Source organism: Mercenaria mercenaria, chromosome 1 (assembly GCF_021730395.1).
Source record: "Mercenaria mercenaria strain notata chromosome 1, MADL_Memer_1, whole genome shotgun sequence".
In the NCBI taxonomy this organism is placed as follows: domain Eukaryota; kingdom Metazoa; phylum Mollusca; class Bivalvia; order Venerida; family Veneridae; genus Mercenaria; species Mercenaria mercenaria.
Genome location: NC_069361.1, coordinates 1,140,876 through 1,158,519, shown reverse-complemented (window position 1 = coordinate 1,158,519; position 17,644 = coordinate 1,140,876). Strand labels below are relative to the sequence as shown.

The window sequence follows — 17,644 nt, the reverse complement described above, 5'->3', positions numbered from 1 at the left end:
GGTATTGAACTTTATAACGGTTTTCAAAAGAGACAATGGGAGATGTAGGCGACTGTTGATTTTTTTTTGTCTGGAATATGTACAATTAATGCCACCATAGGAAATGATCAGTGTGCCTCAAAGTACAATAACATAAAGTTTGTTTTAATGAGGGACACTGAATTTACACCATATTATTTTATCAAAACTTTTTTCTTTAAAAATTATATTTTGTAACATTACTTATTTCTAAATTACACCCATTCAGCATGTGAGTTTTTCTGTCAAACAGTAACTTAATTGATTAAGTTTGAATTAAAAAAAACTCAACATAATTTGTTTCAGCTTTCAAAAATAGTGTTATATGACATGTTTCCAAAGACACAAACTATTTCAGCTCTGTTAGCATAACATGGGACTGTGGATGCATTTTCTGTGCATTATGGTGTATACATTTCTATTCTCTAGTGCTCTATTGTCCTGTTTATAGACACTTGGTTATGGAATTAAGAAGACAGCTTGGCATCTCCCAAGGGATGCAGGCTTTATAGATCATCATTGATTAACCCTTCATGAACTGTGTCTAGCTTAGAACAGCCATCATCAATAGCCTAGTATAATCTAGCATATCTGTCTATAAATTTGTATTAAATCTGGAAGATATGTTCAATATAAATCATATCATTGCCATCGAGAGAGGCATGTTGGTGTTAGTGGGTTTCTCATCAAAATTTATGAGTATATTGTGTATATAAAACATTGAAAAGGTCTTCAAATGCAGAAAAGGTTGATTTATAAGGGTTATGAAGCTATTTTTGATGTTAAATATGGTTGTAAGTCAAGAGTTTTGAGAATTTGGCAAAATGAACACGGAACAAGTCTGCTAGGAGTTCTTGAGAATTCAGCAAAATGAACTCAAAACAATGGGACTGCTAGCGGTTTTGTGAATTCGACAAAATGAATATGAAAGAAATGGACTGCTAGGAGTTTTGTGAAATCGGCAAAATGATCGCAAAACAATGAGACCGATATTCCGTTTTGTTGTTGCCAAAACTAGCAATAAAAGAAACTATGTTAATTTTGTAAGAGAATGGTGCCAGGCTCATTTACTGTATTTTAAGTATTTACTGGGAAATCAATCAACTCTGCATCAAGTTAATCTGCAAAACAAAACACAATGGCTGAATAATTTTTTATTGTTATATGTTTAATTTGCCTGCCTATATATTATGACAGTCATTAATAGCCCCGTCAACATCTACTCAACATACAATAAAAATTCACATATCTGTGCATAAGTTTACTTTTTATTGCACAATATACTCCTATAAATGTCTACCTCCTATAATATAAAGAACATCCCCATTCTTACCCTCAGATTTATGCTTTATTATTTCTTTCCCGTTATAAAATATCTTTCGTTTAACTTTTGGGACTCACGAAATGTGAATATACGTGGAGATATAATTTTCTAGACCCTGTGTACAAGACATTGAAAACCAGAATTTTTTTATGAAGCATTTTTTAATTCAGACCATATTAAAAAAATTCTCCATGCCAAGTATACTGGCTTCGTAAGTAATAGCCTTTCTTCATTTCAAAAGAAATTGAAAAGAGCCTTCTATTACCAAGCAGCTAATGAAACAATCTTATCATCAAATCGTTGCCATCTAGGAGTGAAATTAGATACAGCTGTCAATAATTAAAAACAGCCATTGTTCATTTCTTTCATATTTCCAATAATTTTGCTAACCAAATAACTAAAACTGAGTTTCGTGCTTCATTAACTGATAGGAAATGAAGGGATACAATTTTGAAAATGGATACTCTTGTGGAGTGGAGATAGGAAAGTTAGAAAACTCCCATGATGCAAATCTAAAGATGTTAAATAAACATGGCTGTTACACTGTGTTTGTTTTGTCAATTGAGCTGGTCATTTTGACACTGACCAGTTAACTGGACATAGATTAAGCACAGATCAGGTGCCAAGACATGGGCTGTAATGATAGGCCTTGTCAGTGTAGGTGATATCACTGTCCCATGGGTGACTGCCAGTGGTCACAGATTCCTGACTTTATGGGTTTTTAAATCAGCACACTATGAACATTATGGATGTCAGAAAAGCACTTGATGCATTGGCCAGAATTCTCATGGACTTAGTGAGTCATTGTCAGCAATTACAGTGAATTTTGACAAGACAGAAACTGTTAACTGTATGCCTAGAAAGCATAAAAATCTATTGACACCTTTATCAATGCCCATTTAGCATTTTGTTTCTTGCTGAATATTGCTTCTGAACAGTGAATTTATAATGTTGACTTTGAGCAGTTTTCACTCTTCTTGTTTATATTTGTTTCTCTTGCACAATGACAATACACAGAAGTTTCAACCTATGTTAAATATTCCAACGAAATTAGATTAATGATGGTATAGGGTATAATTTCTAGAACTATTTTCATCATTCTGCAGTAATCCCTCGAAATTGCAAGTGTTGGTTTGTTCCAAATCATTAATGCACTGCAAATAAAATAATTAAGGGGTTCTCATTAAATTAATGACAAAAATCTCTTTAATATCCCAGTTTTATGTCTTCCTTTCCATGAAAATTATGAGTGTAATGACAAGAAAGTCCTTTCTTCATGTAATAAACTTCTTCAACATTATCACCTTTTTTCTACAGTGACCTTGACAGACAAGATTCTTGAGGTAATTTCTGATTGCCCTTAAGATCACAGTGACTTTTCAACAGTCTTATTACATTATTTGTCCTACCTGGATTATTCAACCTATTAAATTTATGTTCAGTTGTCCTGAATGCTCTCTCCACTGACCAAAGGTCAACAACAATTGACCACAAAGATAATCATCATTTACAAACAAATAGGTATCAAAGTGATTTTGACCCATTGAGCCAGACTGACCATAGATTAAATTTAAAGGACATTGGGGTCAAATGATTCACAAGGATCTGTCTGTTAAAATGTATTTATAATCTTTACCAAACAAAGTGGTGAATGATGTCTACCCCAAACTGCAGGTTAAGCCTTTCTTGTTATAAGCTGAAGTCTGTCTTAAATTTTAATGAAGAAAACAAAGGCATAGGAAAAGCATCAATTGACTCCTAATTCAGGAGTATGTGAGGTGCCAATGTTGGTGAGGTTGTCTCAATAGACCAGGAACCCTTGTATATACATTTGGCTAACCATCTCCTTTTAAAGACTGAACTTGAAGAAATTGTCTGTTTCATTGAACAGGTATTTTGTAACAGTAATTTGTAATTATATAAATTTATAATTATATGGATATTGTACACAACTATGCCATATGTTTGAATAAAAGAAAATTCAGCAAAACTTAAATGCTTTTAAGGCATTTTTACTTTGTGTTGCTCAAGAATATGTCACAAACTGATGAAAGTTCACATCAAATTTTGTATAGTCTTGATTTTTTATGTACTTTCAAATCAAAAAACAAGTTGGCATTTAAGAATTGGAAGACGAAACTAGACCCCGAGAGTTTGGCCAGTTGTGCCCATATGTTTGCTCTGTATGAGAAGCATGCCTGTGAATTAAGGCAGGTACAAGTGACCATCAATAACGGGTGACAACAATACGACAGTTATTCTTGTAAATTTCCATATTTGGCTGACGCCTGAAAAGCACGAAGTCAAAATGCATTTAGATGCGGTGAAATTTAAATATGTCTGAAGAAAGGTATTTAATGTAGCTTGAAGAGAACAACCAAAGGTTGAAAGGGACATTTTCCTGCCTTTCAAATCTGTAATTTAGTACTGGCTATCCCTTGAATGGTCCCTAAACGGTCATCTTGAAAGGGCAACAATTAGTGCAGGAGCCCTGATGGTTATTGGGATTTGATTGAAATTGTAAGACAATAAATGTCATTGAGTGAATGGGTAATTGGAAAAGTGAATTGTTAATTGTAGAATAATGTGAGAACCATGGGGTGTCTATTTCAAGTTACAATGGTTTGGTGCTTGACGGCCCTCTCCAGCTTTCACCATGACACTGACCACTGGCTATTTTATGGGTAAATTTCTTTCACAATTTATATCTGGGATTTTTGGTTTCAACAGTAATTGTACATGTAACATAAGTGAAATTTAGTTACTACCAATATACTATCAAAACTAAGTCAAAGTAATGGTTTTGTTTGGTTGCATTAATTTATTTTTAAAAAGTGTGCATATATAAAAATTGATGGGCCCTGCAACTTTGAAATTTTACTTTTTTAGTATATAGGGTTAGAGGAAAGGTTCATGCCTTAGGGTTAGGGTTAAACTTCTGTAAACAAAATTCTCGCTTCATTTTGTTTTATTTTTTTTTAAGAATCCCCTTAATTATTAATCTTCACAACATGAGTTTACTGTAATTATTTTTCTGATTTACAAAAAAAACTTCCGTAAGTGGAAAAAGTCACAAACAACAATAGAGTAAATAAAGTATCTTAATCAACTTTTGAAAACACTGACAATGATTTCATGGCTTTTGTTTGAAGGTAGAAGTCTGTTTTAGGCCATTTTCAAGTGACATTTTATGGTGGTTCTGATGACTTGGCAAATTACTAATATGTAATAAAATTTGAATGTCATTTGGGGGTCTAGTGATATTTAAATATTTGTTTATTTCCAATGATAAGGAAAGAAGTTTGCAAGTTGGCTTGCAATAAATGTCAGTTTTAATGGTTTTGTTTGCAGCGTTTTGTCAGGTTTATTGTAGAGCAGACTTTACAGGCATGTGCAAAACACACTTAGCAGAGAGCTCAACTTTTTATAGCTTATACACTGATCCTAGGCGGGGAGAGCATTTTTCTTTTATTATTTTTGTCTGTAGACAAAATCATGATTGTTTCAAAAAGCAGTAAAAAAATTACACCCACATACTGTTCTTACCATTAAAAAACATCTTAAATACAATATCACTTTCATTGGGGGATGCGTTTCTAATTTCAGTGCCAACTGGAACAAGTTCAATATAATTTAAACAATGGGATTTTTCCATAAACATAATTTTCTTTCATGTTTATTCAAACTTAATCAAACTTTATCAGAATCTATCCAGTAATAATCAAAAAGTTTCAATTAAAGAGTTGTGTCCCTTTAAAATGCCTTTCTGATCTCTGTTTTATTCATTCACAACATTTCTTTACGAAAATGTCTACTGTTATTTAAAGACATTTTTAAATTTAATGTGCAATATTTCATAAAAATAATATCTGATGTTAAATTCCTCAAGATTGTGAAAAGTTCCTTTATGAACTGTTTAGATAGGACAAGTTTGGCTGTCATTTGTGAGACCTGACCAGAACGTTGACAGATATATTAAAGTCACAGTGTTCATATGCAACTCAATAAAGTTAAATAAGGCTTTTTGATCATTGACAGGTTAAGTTTCATAAAGAATATTGTCGACAATTGAGATAAATGACCTATATGCAAGCGTAGGTGGCTAAAGCCTGCTTGACTCTGAGAGAATTTTTCATTGACAAAAGGGGAGATAATCCTGTATTTATCACGGGTGTCATACATGGCTAACAGGGGGTCAGGTGCTAGTGACAGTATAGATCCACCTTAATCTTCACACAGATACAAATGAAGATTATGTAAGACAATTTACTGAATCACAACATGAAAGATGACAACAATATTGACAAGTTTGATGAGATAGAGGTTTAGGTATATGGTATGCAAGCTGAGTCACATGGCACCATTTCAAGATGACAAAAATACCTAGCCATAGGATTTAATAGATTTTCAAGTACTTTCCTGTCTGTTAATTAAAATATTGTTACTTTTTATCAAGGTGTTACACGTCACAAAGATTTTCTTCCTTCTTTAGGTAATAGTGACAACGGTTTACAGATTTGATAGAAGCGAGAGTAGCCTTACACTGATTGGTTATTTGTTTTGATGTTTATTTATGACAATCTGTTGTAAATATGCAAATTAGAAACGAAAACTATACTTACAGTTAAATGTTGAAAGAGCCACGCTCTCATGATATTTGTAGCAACTTTTGGAAAAATGCCGCGCTTTTTCTGTCGTTTTGGGTTTCTGTCTTCACAGTCTTCGTCGGCGGTACCCTCGCCAGAACCAACACTGTTGTCTAAACAGTCCCCTGGAAATAAAACAAATTCAAATGTTACTTCTATTTTAAATTTTAAGATTACTTTGATCTTTTATTTAGAAAATCTACCATCATGATTGGCAATGTAATGGTTTTATTACTTTTATCTATTAGCATAGAACCTTAGCCAGCAACATAGTCCAAGTAGCATTCTCCATCATTTTATAACTCACATTTTTCTACGTGCTCCAGTTTTCAAACTGTTAATTATCTCCCTTTATCCACAGATTTATCTTAACTGAACTGGTACAAATTCCGTTTTTCATTGTATATTACAAAACTGAAGTTAAAAGCTATTTTTAAGAACATGAAAATCGAAAAATGTAGTTCCAGTTGTTCTGGTGTAAACATTGCCGCTGATGTTTGCTTGATGTTTTTCTGAGATAAGTTACTTGACTCCGTTTAGGTGATAGGGCTTGTTAGATGCGAGGCTGATAGTGGGATCTGTTAGGCTTCGGCAGTGACCTGTTTTCTTACGTCAAAAGTTCACATCAACACGTTTCTGCAAGGATCACATTACTAACCCATTAAATTTGATAATTACGATAAAACATGCTGGAATTTAACTACGTTTTAAACAGATGCCCATAGCAGTTTACTCAGCTTTAAAGTTTGGCGGATGGAAATGTATACTATTTATCATATTTCCTGAAATTTCGCCAAAATATCTTCTCTATTCATTCTTCCAAATTTTATTTAAGGTAAAGTCATAACGTTTAAGATCATTTTCAGCTCGTAAAGTTGAATGTGAACAAAAGTGAGGGATCGTGTTACGTATGTATGGTCTGAAGAGCCAGTAAAAACCATGAAAACTAACACTAATTCAGCTTTAATGACTAGATTTAGTTTAATATGATATGTATCGGAATGTATCTAGCCTAATGTGACAGACCGACAAACCCTCAATGTCGGCCCGGATAACAAAAGAAATGACAAGTTTATTTTTAAATACTATTTGTGTCAAAGTTTTTCGGTAAGTTAAGTATTTCCACCCTTAGATGAGATTTTACTCTATAAAGTGATGAATATCAACCAGTAGACAAAATTGGGCAGTATGATTGATGAGTTAGCGATTTTATAATAATATTTTTCCAATCATCTACCAAATTCAATTTGCTGAAATAATTACTAGGGACCAATAGCAAATTAATTACTGTGTTCCTCAGCTGGCACCGACTGACAAATAGAAACGCTTGATACTTTCTCACTGAGATAAAAAAAAAAAAAAGGACTGTCACACTTTTTTTTTTCCTTTTTATCTTTCATACTTATATTTAGCTGTCTTAAACAGAGTTCTCTCCCTGTATGATATAAAGTACATGTATAATTGCTTTGTCTGCACTGCGTTAGTAGAAACCTGACAAAAATTTAAAATGAGTTAAGTGAATTGGTGTAATTCAGATCTTGCCGTTGATTAGCGCGAGGGTAATACAATTACGAGCGGTTTCAATTGTACCATGTCTATATCCTGGAACAGCAGGTGTAGAATACAGCCAAGCATATTGTCGATTTTTGCCATATATGGTGTTTTTAATTATGATTGCTCAGAATTAGTATGGATTTTGGCATATGGCTGCTTCTACCGATGATATTAATCTTTACACCAAACGTAATTTTGCCAAAAAGTTGAATGGTGGCAAATTCCTAGAAAATTTGTTTTCACTGTATTGCTCAGAATTTATGTCTTCGATTTCTCATAGCATTGATAGACGTTCAGACTTTTAAGAAATTTTGGTTTTGTAGTTTCTTGTTTCAAAGTGAACAAAAAACTTCAAAAATTACTTCTTGTTAAGACAATGAATTTATGCCCTGTTAACAACCAGACACAACAACCAAATTTGGAAACAGAAAAAAAGAGAAGAGACAAAAAATGTAAAGATTTTAATGAAAATTTGTGATGGAAATTTCCCTCTGTGATTATTTAATTTTGCTCAGAGATTATAAGGCTCAGAAAGATTTTCCAGTACAAACAAAATTTCTCTATAGTGCTTTGCTTCGTTTACACTCGTATTAAGTATTTTAATCCCTCATTAACCAGGGTCTGCCCCGAGACATAACACATGAAAAACACATTTTTCAAAAGAAAAATATAGAATATTAAATACAACCAATTTTCTAAATAATTAATAAATTTTTTCTGCTTAAGTAAACTTATCATTTCAAGAATTATGCAAGCGCGGTTCATTAGTTGTTAAGACCTTAATCAAGTTTTCTCCTGATGGCCTATCCATAATTATTGCAGTAGATGCATTGGTCGAGAGAGCTAAGACGTTTTCCTAGGGAGCTGAAGCTCATATAGGTTCAAATCCTTGCTACTTCTTTCCCTAAGGGTTAATAATATGTTAACTGTTTCACAATGTGACCTTTTCATTATATTCACATAAAATAAAATGACTTTGAATAATTACGTCATTTTATAAATATTTTACTGCAATCCAAGAAAAGTATATACATCTTTAACTTTTCCAGAAAATTCACTACGAACTGAATTTTGTTCTGATAGCTGTGAACTAAAATTTTAAGTAACAGAAAACAACAACCGAACAAGTGACATTATATGCTCAGAATGTTACTGCTGATTGCCGACAAAATCTGAAGAAAATTAGACCCTTCATGTAAATTGCATAATAACATTTTTCTGTCCTGATTTTATTCCAAAAATGTTTGCATGTATATACCCAATGAAGTTCTAATGTTGCTTGTTAATGCAATATTGGAGCCCCCAGTCTAGACTCCTGATCATCATTTCACCTGCAGACTGCCATTTCCCCAGAATGTTAACAATTTCTTACCAAATGATCATTTCCTGGTTTGGATTTTTTACTGGTGCTCTCTGATTTACTGAGACAGGAGACAGGGATTTATTTTTTATTTTTCATTTGATTAGTTAATGCAGTTTCAGTATAAAACAGAAACTGCTACAGTTTATAGAAGGCTTCAGTCTTAATGAATGCAGCACAGAGAAAAAAATACTTGTACCAGTTTAGTGCCTACAAGGCTCAACAGCAGTTTTAACTTATATACTGACGCCTAATGTTTTTTTACATTCCCTGGACTAAAAGGTCATAGGAGAAAGAAAAATGAAGAAAAAAAGCATGTTTTTGGCATAAAATTTTAACTTTTAATGATAATATAATTATTAGGCTCACAGGGAAGATTGGGCTAGACCTAACTGTCGCCTCTATAAATAAAGTCTGTTATTATTATTATTATTATTAGCATATATGACAATATGTCTTAATTTTTATGTATGTAAATTTAAAAAGCATTTATTTGCTAAGCAGCATGGATTCAAGAGAGCTTGAATGACTTACTTCCCTTGATCATGCACAGTAAAAAAAATCACCACATAATCAAAGCTGCGCTGATTAAAACTCACAAAAATACATTGTCCTTTTAAACAACAAATATCATATACTTATTTTTGTGTTGTTAAGTTTCCTTTAACAATACGAGGTATTAATTAACATTAATATGAGAATTTAAGTTTTTTTAAAGGTTTTTATTATAACAAATTTTATCATAAAAAATGGATACAATTACCATATGAAATATAATCTATAATATATTATAAAATATATCAAAGTAAAAGGTTTGATTCAGTAAATACCTCTATCCTCTTGTTGATTATACTCCATTGTTCACGTTATCCAAATTGGTTAAATAAATTCAAATAAAGTAGTCGGATGTAAAATGAATATTTTAACATTTACAGCAAAAGAAAATGAATATTTTAGATCTAGTTACAGTTACAGCTTACTGCATACATTGTTGAATCATAATCAGCTTTCTAACTAATGCCTGCTAATGATGTAATTATAGTACACAATGGCGTTGAGAGGATGGGAGCCCCTGCTCATTACCAGCGGACCCATATTTCACCACTTGAACGGCTCTGGTTTTGACAGGCTTAGTGGATCTCTCAAGGGGGTCCCTATACTGTCACAACCAGCCGACAAGTCATTATCCTACCCCTAGGGGGTCGCCGCTTAAAATATCAAACTGCATTCCACATATTCAATGACTGCAGAACTTGTGTTTTCCTATGTTTAATGCATATTTATTGTTTTTTATGTAAAACTAAAGAATTTCAGTTATTTCATTGACCTGTGCAATGTGCAGAGTGCATGCTGGGTAATTGCACATTAGACCTGATTGGTTGATTCAGGATGTATTTGTAAGTTACAGCAAAACTGAATAAATCTTAATAGACTAGTTTTTTTTCACCATATATTTGCATTTTCTGTAATCCTGAATGTTTTTAGTGTGTCCAGTCCACAGAGAATTATGGGTATTGATCACTTTAATAGTATGCTGATACAGACTGGGCCAAACATTCTCACCCCCCTGACAGCCCAAACATTGTCCCAAACACCCTCAATGGTCAGTTTTAGTGGGAAATGGACAGCTTTATATGACAACTGTCCACATTTTTTACTCCCTGTGGTCCAAATCACCTATTTATCCATAGTGTCCCATTAAATCCAATGGCAGGGCTGGTTCAGAATCTCTTATTTTACTGAAGAAAAAACTGGCAAAGAATGAAGAAAATTACTGCCCATTTCACGCCATTGATTAAGATCGAAAAAATGTTTGAGTTAATTTAAAGATTTTTGGTGGAGTATTTCTTAGCATGTAGCTATTTGGCTGTCATTGTTTTTATGAAAATAAGAGGGTGTCAAGTTTTGATGGATGGTTTTCTTCCCAACTGAAATGCAATTATTTTTCTATTTATTATTTTTTGTAGGAATGTGATTGGAGTAAAAACAACCTGACTTATTTGCAAACTACAATCTTACATTTTCTTCCCTCATTTTTCGAAATTAACTGAAAATGTTCTAAACTGAAATATGATATTTTATTCTAAATCTAAATACTGGTACTGATGATAAACCCAGACAGATGATAAAGTCGACCACCTTGGAAATATTTGATTGCAAGCGGTTATTTATAAAATTGAACACACCATCTAATAGTCTCCATTTACAACACCAACTGGTGTAAATAAAAACAAAATTGGTAAATATTCTGTATAAATAAATGACTTAAATTTATCTGTATAAAAAATATTTACTCAAAATTACTGGGGAAGAGGGTGTTTTTTTGCGCATGCTCACTGTCGCCACATGGAGGCCTGACATTGGGTCACTTTTCATTACTTGATCAGGAATGACTGTTGCAGCTTTTTGGGGAAAGTTTCAATATAATACTACAAAGAAAATTTTGTAAAAGACAAAGTGTTCGAATTTATCATCAGTCAACCTACTTACAGTCCCCATTTTACTAACCCCTTTCAGGGCCTCACTTTGTGTGAGTTTGCTAACTAAATATAAATTTGAATGATGTAAAGTTTTCAGCAAATGTTAAGCTTTATTTTGATACCAACCATTGATTACAAATTGCTGAAATAAAAAAGTTACAGGTAAAAAACCTCATTTTCTGTTCGGGTTTATCATCAGTACCAGTATACCAAAAAGAATGAAAAAGAAAATATGCAATCAAAGTTAAAGTCTATCTTTTTATCATAATACTAAATGTTTGTGTGCTGATCATCTCAGTTTTATAATAAAGTTGACCAGACAGATCTAGAATCAACAGTTACTGTTATGGAAAGAAAAATAGCTGCATGGGAAAACAGTGAAAAAAAAATTGTTATTTTCTAAAAGAAAATGACACATTGTCAGGATATTTTGATAGAAAGAACTTGAATTTAAAAAAGAGAGGAATTTAGCTTAAAAGACATTTTGATGAATGAATTTTTGCCTTTTTTTCACCAAATCTTTAGAAAAAAAACATGATTCCATTTTATAAAAACTGGCTGACATTTTAAGGTGTCAGTATTCAGAAACTAAGGTTTTTGTTCTCCGGCCTAAATTTCTAATTATCTAACCCTTCATGTTGGAATGTAATTTTTTTCCAGATTCTGGTATACAAAGGGATAGTAACAGACATGTTAAGTAGAAATAACAAAACAGCAGACACAATTTCTCTCTTGTCTTTGATGATATTTATTTGTTTTGAGGATACTGGTAAAAAACTGAAATTGATAGTTAACAGTCAATTAAATAATTTCATTTGTTAAACGTTTATGTCTATTTAGTCTGATATAATAGTAGAAAGTGCACTTAAAATGTAACGTTTGTCTAAGCTGCTCAGCTGACAACAGCAGAAAGTCAAGTAAGATTACAGCGGACCGATCACAGATTTTTGGTAAAAGTTGAACCTTGAGTAATTAAATTAGGTTCTAACTTATATGAATTAAGGTTTTGGCCAGTATTTTGTCCTATGCTAAAGATTTTAATGGAAAACAATTCTCCTATCTCCTGCAAGGATGTTACTTTAGTATGACTGTTACTTTAACATAAAACTTTTTTTTACTCTTTAACAAAAAGATACCAAATTGTAGAACATAGGGTCATTAAGCTTGTATTCAAGAGTTATACACATAGTAGCTGTGTATCAGTAACTGAGGAAAATGTGAAATGCACAAAGTAATTGTGGTTATTTCCTGGCTGCAAATTCCCACCATTGATTCCTGTCAGAACCAGGCTTGGTGTTCACATCGGAACATTTAGTGTCGCACTTAGTGACAACAAATCAGTAATCAATCGTACAAAAGTAGAACACACACTGAAACATGTTTCTTTTTCACACAATTTAGCTTACTTTGTGTAAGTTAGCCATTTGACTTTTATTTAATGAAATATTAAATATAAATATCTTAATGCAATTTTGTTCCTATTAAATTCCTTGTTTCATTCAAATTCATGCAAAATGGACATAACTGTAACTAACCAGTTGTCGTAAGAAAGGCTACATGTATATTTTTGTTTTTGTATGGTTTGAAAGTCTCCTAAAAATGTAGGTATTAATGATGCTCGAAGACAAGCACATTGACGGGAAACACAATTGGCTAACTTTTGATGCATTTGCAACATTGTACAAGTGTTAAACTTTACATAAGTAGGTAAAGCATCATTTTTGTCAATCATTTACATTTATTTCTTTACAAATGGCATTCTTATTTAAAGGGGGACAACTCCTTTAGAATATTTTAAGTATCCAACTCTGTGGGACAACACAGTAAAACATGTATTGGACAGGTAAGTTGTTGGTCAAGATGCTGTTTATTTACTAAAAAAAATCTGCTGTTTTGTGATATACTGCTAAACCTTAAGAAAACGGTTTACCATGGAGGCAGCCATTTTAGTGTTTAGGACGTCATTTATATGACTGTAAATTACTTATAAGTATAACAATACCCCTTTCATTGTGAAAACTTTCCTGTGAAATACGCTTTTGTGAAACACCTTTTAGTTATATGTTCAAATTTTGCCTATAAAGCACCTTCCTCAAGTGGACCCAAGGTCTTTAAGTTTTACTTGTAAAAGACCCATACAAGCACAACTGTTCCGCAGCACAATAAACAACAGAGAAACATGGTATATTTTGTTTCGTCTCATATTTTTTATGGAGGAAACCAAATATAAATTCTGACATACATTGATCATTTCCATCAACAATTCTTTGAAAAATTATATTATATCTTGAATGGTATCAGTGAATCTGCTGTTATTGATTATTCCCCCTGTTTACAATGCACGGCTCGCTTCTTTGCCCACTAAGTTTTACTGCAAATCAATTCATCGCGTACCATTCATCATAGGAATTTAATTATATTTCTCCTAATATAGATTTAGTAGAATGAAATTTTATCATAGTGTTGTAATTGAATTGTACATATTACACTATTACACGACATGTAAAGATGCGTTTGCAAATAACTTCAGATTACGCACTCCTGAGGCTTATGAAGAACAATTTGCCTCAACACGTCAAACATTACGAGCGCAAAATGCTCGAAACTGCCGTGCTCGACAGATTTACATGTCACCAGTTTGAAAAATTTGTGTATACCTTTATACAGACATTTTTGCACTATAGACTAGAAATATCTTTATAAAATTCTGAAATTTAACCAAAAAGAAAAAAAAATGTGAATCATGACATCATTATAAAGAAGGATTTTTTTTCAAGTCTGTATTTTATATAAAGCCTTACTCGAAAATAATAAAAGTATTAGTGTGGGAAAGTAGAAAATTGTACTTTATCAGGAAATCTTCACTTTTTACAATTTAATATAGAATGTTATGCTTTTTATAAAAACACTTCAATGAAATTTAATTACCTATCAGATTACTGATTTGTAAAAAGCGTTATAATCAGTATAAATGTGTAATTCGGTGACATGAACCCGAAGGTTAGGCGTTATCCCCTGCAGAAGGGGATTCAATTAGGTATGAATACAGAATCTATCTTTAAAATCTTTTAAAGTAATTAATACGTATTCATATATATTATCGTTTATCTAACGGACAATGCTAGAGCTTTGGCGGATTTAAATTACTTTAATATTTTGTTTGGACAAATTTGATTTTATCTTTTTAAGTGGAATTATAGGCAAATAAGGAAAGGGTGGTGTATGCACGATTATATAGATGATGAATTATAATAATTTTATGAGAGATGATTTGCATATTTTTGACTTTTTGTAAAACGCAACACAATGGGTCTTTCTTCTCTGTTCTCAATCCAGAAATAAAGATAATTAACTTTCACTTTTTACCAATTATGTATGCATTAATTATACGCTTTGTATCAGGAAACAACAGAAACCGCTTTTGTTGCACAATATTTTTTTACATAAATTTCAACTTCATTACTTTGCCATAAACTATGTTTTGAAAATTTTGACAGTTTTATTATTTGGCTGTGAGTGACACTAAATATTTTAGCTTAACTGAATTTATTGTAGAGATTTATTTTATGAGTAGTTTTTGTTTCTGTTTTTTTCATGGTTCGAAGATTGGTAAATGTAAAATCTATGTTCCTGCGCAAATGCTTATCATGTTAAACAATCAACAGAAGCACAAAAAACACTAACCTAGGAGCTATGACAGCTTAAAGGCTATTTTAGTTTTACTTTGTTGTTGGACTCGCTAGTTTTAGCAACATCTGACTAGCTGTTTTTTTTTTTTCAGGAGCTGAATTTTGCTTTAGATATATTGCCAGTAGAATGGTATTACCTATAACCAGCCTCAGGTAGTTGTGAGGATAATTTTTTCATGCTTGGTCAAGTGTAAGATAATGGTGAGTACATTAAAGAACTTGGGGAAGTTAATTAGAACACTGTCTTGTTTTGTCTCAATTTACTCAATATTTGCTGCTTTGTTCTGTTATGATATAAGATCAGAGCAATATGATAAAAGGGACGCACTAAAAATAGTGACGTGACTGTAAAACATCAGCCACACTTTTACACATGCGCAGAACAGCGCGTCTGTGTACAAAATGTAAGTTTGGTTTTGTTGCCGTTTTAGCAGATATAGTTAGAATTTTCATTTAGTATTTTGATGGTCACACACCTGGAGGATAAATCATACACCAGTAAAATATGATATACCAGTAATACAGCAGTTATTCTGAACTGGCTTTTTTGTTTTCAATGCATATCTCAAAATAATACTTATTCATTCAAATTAACATATATTAGTTGTCCAATTGAAAGCTTTTTTTTTTGGCTTGTTTACTATATGCTGCCTCTATAAATACTGCTGTTTTTGTTATTTTGATACCATAATATTTTTTTCACCTGAAGCAGGGGGTTCTGAAACAGTATCATGGATAAATCAAGACCCCTGTATGTTGTCAAGTTGTAATTTCTGAGCCACCTCCCCCATTCTTACAATTATAACTATTTTACTTGTATATCTTACTATTTTATCCCATTAAGGATGAGGTATTCCACACGTTCCCGTCCTGGTGCCATTCAGACTAAACTATGCCAGTACTAAGTGAAATCCAACTGAATAATAACAACAGGTAATGAATATGTTTTCTGCAAATTAATAAACTGGCATATATTTTTGTGTAATCACAAGAGTGAGTAATTTAGAGAGGATGTAAAGCGAAGAGGCTTATCTGACAGACTGGTACCCACTTACAGCACAGCTCCCCTCATTAATCAAACTTCAAGAATTGTTCTACAATCAGTAAACCAGTCTGTATGGTTTGGAGACCAGACTTGTTCAAATGCATCTAGTTATGGCATGAAATATACACCCTTTATCTTTTATCTTTGAAATTAATTATACCAACTACAGAAACAATATATTTTTCTGGAAACAATAATATTATTACAGAGAAACGCCCCTCTGTGATTCATAGAACTAAATATATCATTTAGGCGGGTTTAGCTCTTCAGTTATCATTCTTCCTGAATCATTATTTACAGTCTAAACAGAGTGATTTTATTTTACACTTTTTTGCACTAACTGTCTTTGAGCATTACTGTTTCAATTAAAGCATCAGTTTGGAACTATCGAAATAACAAAGGCAATATGATTTTTATACAATGTGTTAAAACTGAAATATTAAAAATTCTTGTTGGTACAAAATATTTTGAGTAAACCTGAAAGAATACATAGGTATCAAATAAATTACATTAATCAATTTTTACATAGAAGAGTCCGTTTGCATTTTATAGAGTTGTTTTGTATACATACATGTTGATACAATGTTGTTTTCCTGACTTAATTGTAGGTTGTGGGTTACCAAATAATGTACAGGACAGTCACCAAGTTAAAATGGATTTCAAGCACTGGATCTTGGTTCTAATTAGCATGATGCCAGTCACAGGGGACCATTATTGAAGTGTGGTATGAGAACACTGTAAAATCATAGGTAATCAAAGTTACAGCCTGTTTTGGCATGAAAAATTTTGTCTAATAACCAAGCTGTTAATTAAAGATTAGACATCTTATAATTGAACTCTTACTGTTTATAATCAGTTTTGTAGGGCTCCCCTGGTGACCCCCTGCCATGCTCTGAATACCTAGGGTTCTCACTGGTCATTAAATTGTAATGGACACCAATTCCCTAGGTCATGACCTTCTAGAAAGGTTTATGACGCAAAGAAAACTGGTCTAGTAATTTGTAATGACCGCATGTCCACAGCTGGTAATTTCATTGCAATTTTAAAACCCTTGTATCATATGATGAAACATCAGAACTTTCCTAATTAATTCCACTAGCTTATAAAAACAGAAAGGCAATGTAGACCCTTGTTACCCCCATTATTCTATTAGGGTGCCAAATGGTTTGTGAAGAAAAAAATGATATTTTCTGACAGATGTAATTTATGGAAAGATTGTAGCTTTTGACAGCATCCTAAATGGCTTCCCCATTTCAAAGTTTAATGGTGTTAAGTAATGTAATATGTTCACAAATAGTTTTGTAGAACTTTTTGTATGCACTTCCTTTGAAAATAGCACCACAGTAAATATATATTTTATGGACTATGAAAACAACTGTGCACTTGAAAGAAGTATGATATAAACATGTGAGAGGTCATGTTAAAAAGGGCCACACTGTGTTCCAAAACTACAGTTTCTGCAGATTCATATTCGGTGACATTTTTGGATTTCTACAGTATACGTATATAAATAAATTTAATCCAATTC

The 17,644-nt window shown here is 32.4% G+C and overlaps 1 protein-coding gene across 3 annotated transcripts in view; it reads right to left on the bottom strand.

Annotated features, from left to right (window-relative positions):
* LOC123545201 (homeobox protein Meis1-like) overlaps nucleotides 1-17,644 on the bottom strand; it is a 153,572-nt gene that overhangs the window by 59,748 nt on the left and 76,180 nt on the right. For all 3 annotated transcript variants that reach the window (XM_045331546.2, XM_045331544.2, XM_045331545.2), the window contains one exon: nucleotides 5,965-6,113. In XM_045331546.2, coding sequence (XP_045187481.1) covers nucleotides 5,965-6,113 — 149 coding nt within the window. The remainder of the gene's footprint in view (nucleotides 1-5,964; nucleotides 6,114-17,644) is intronic.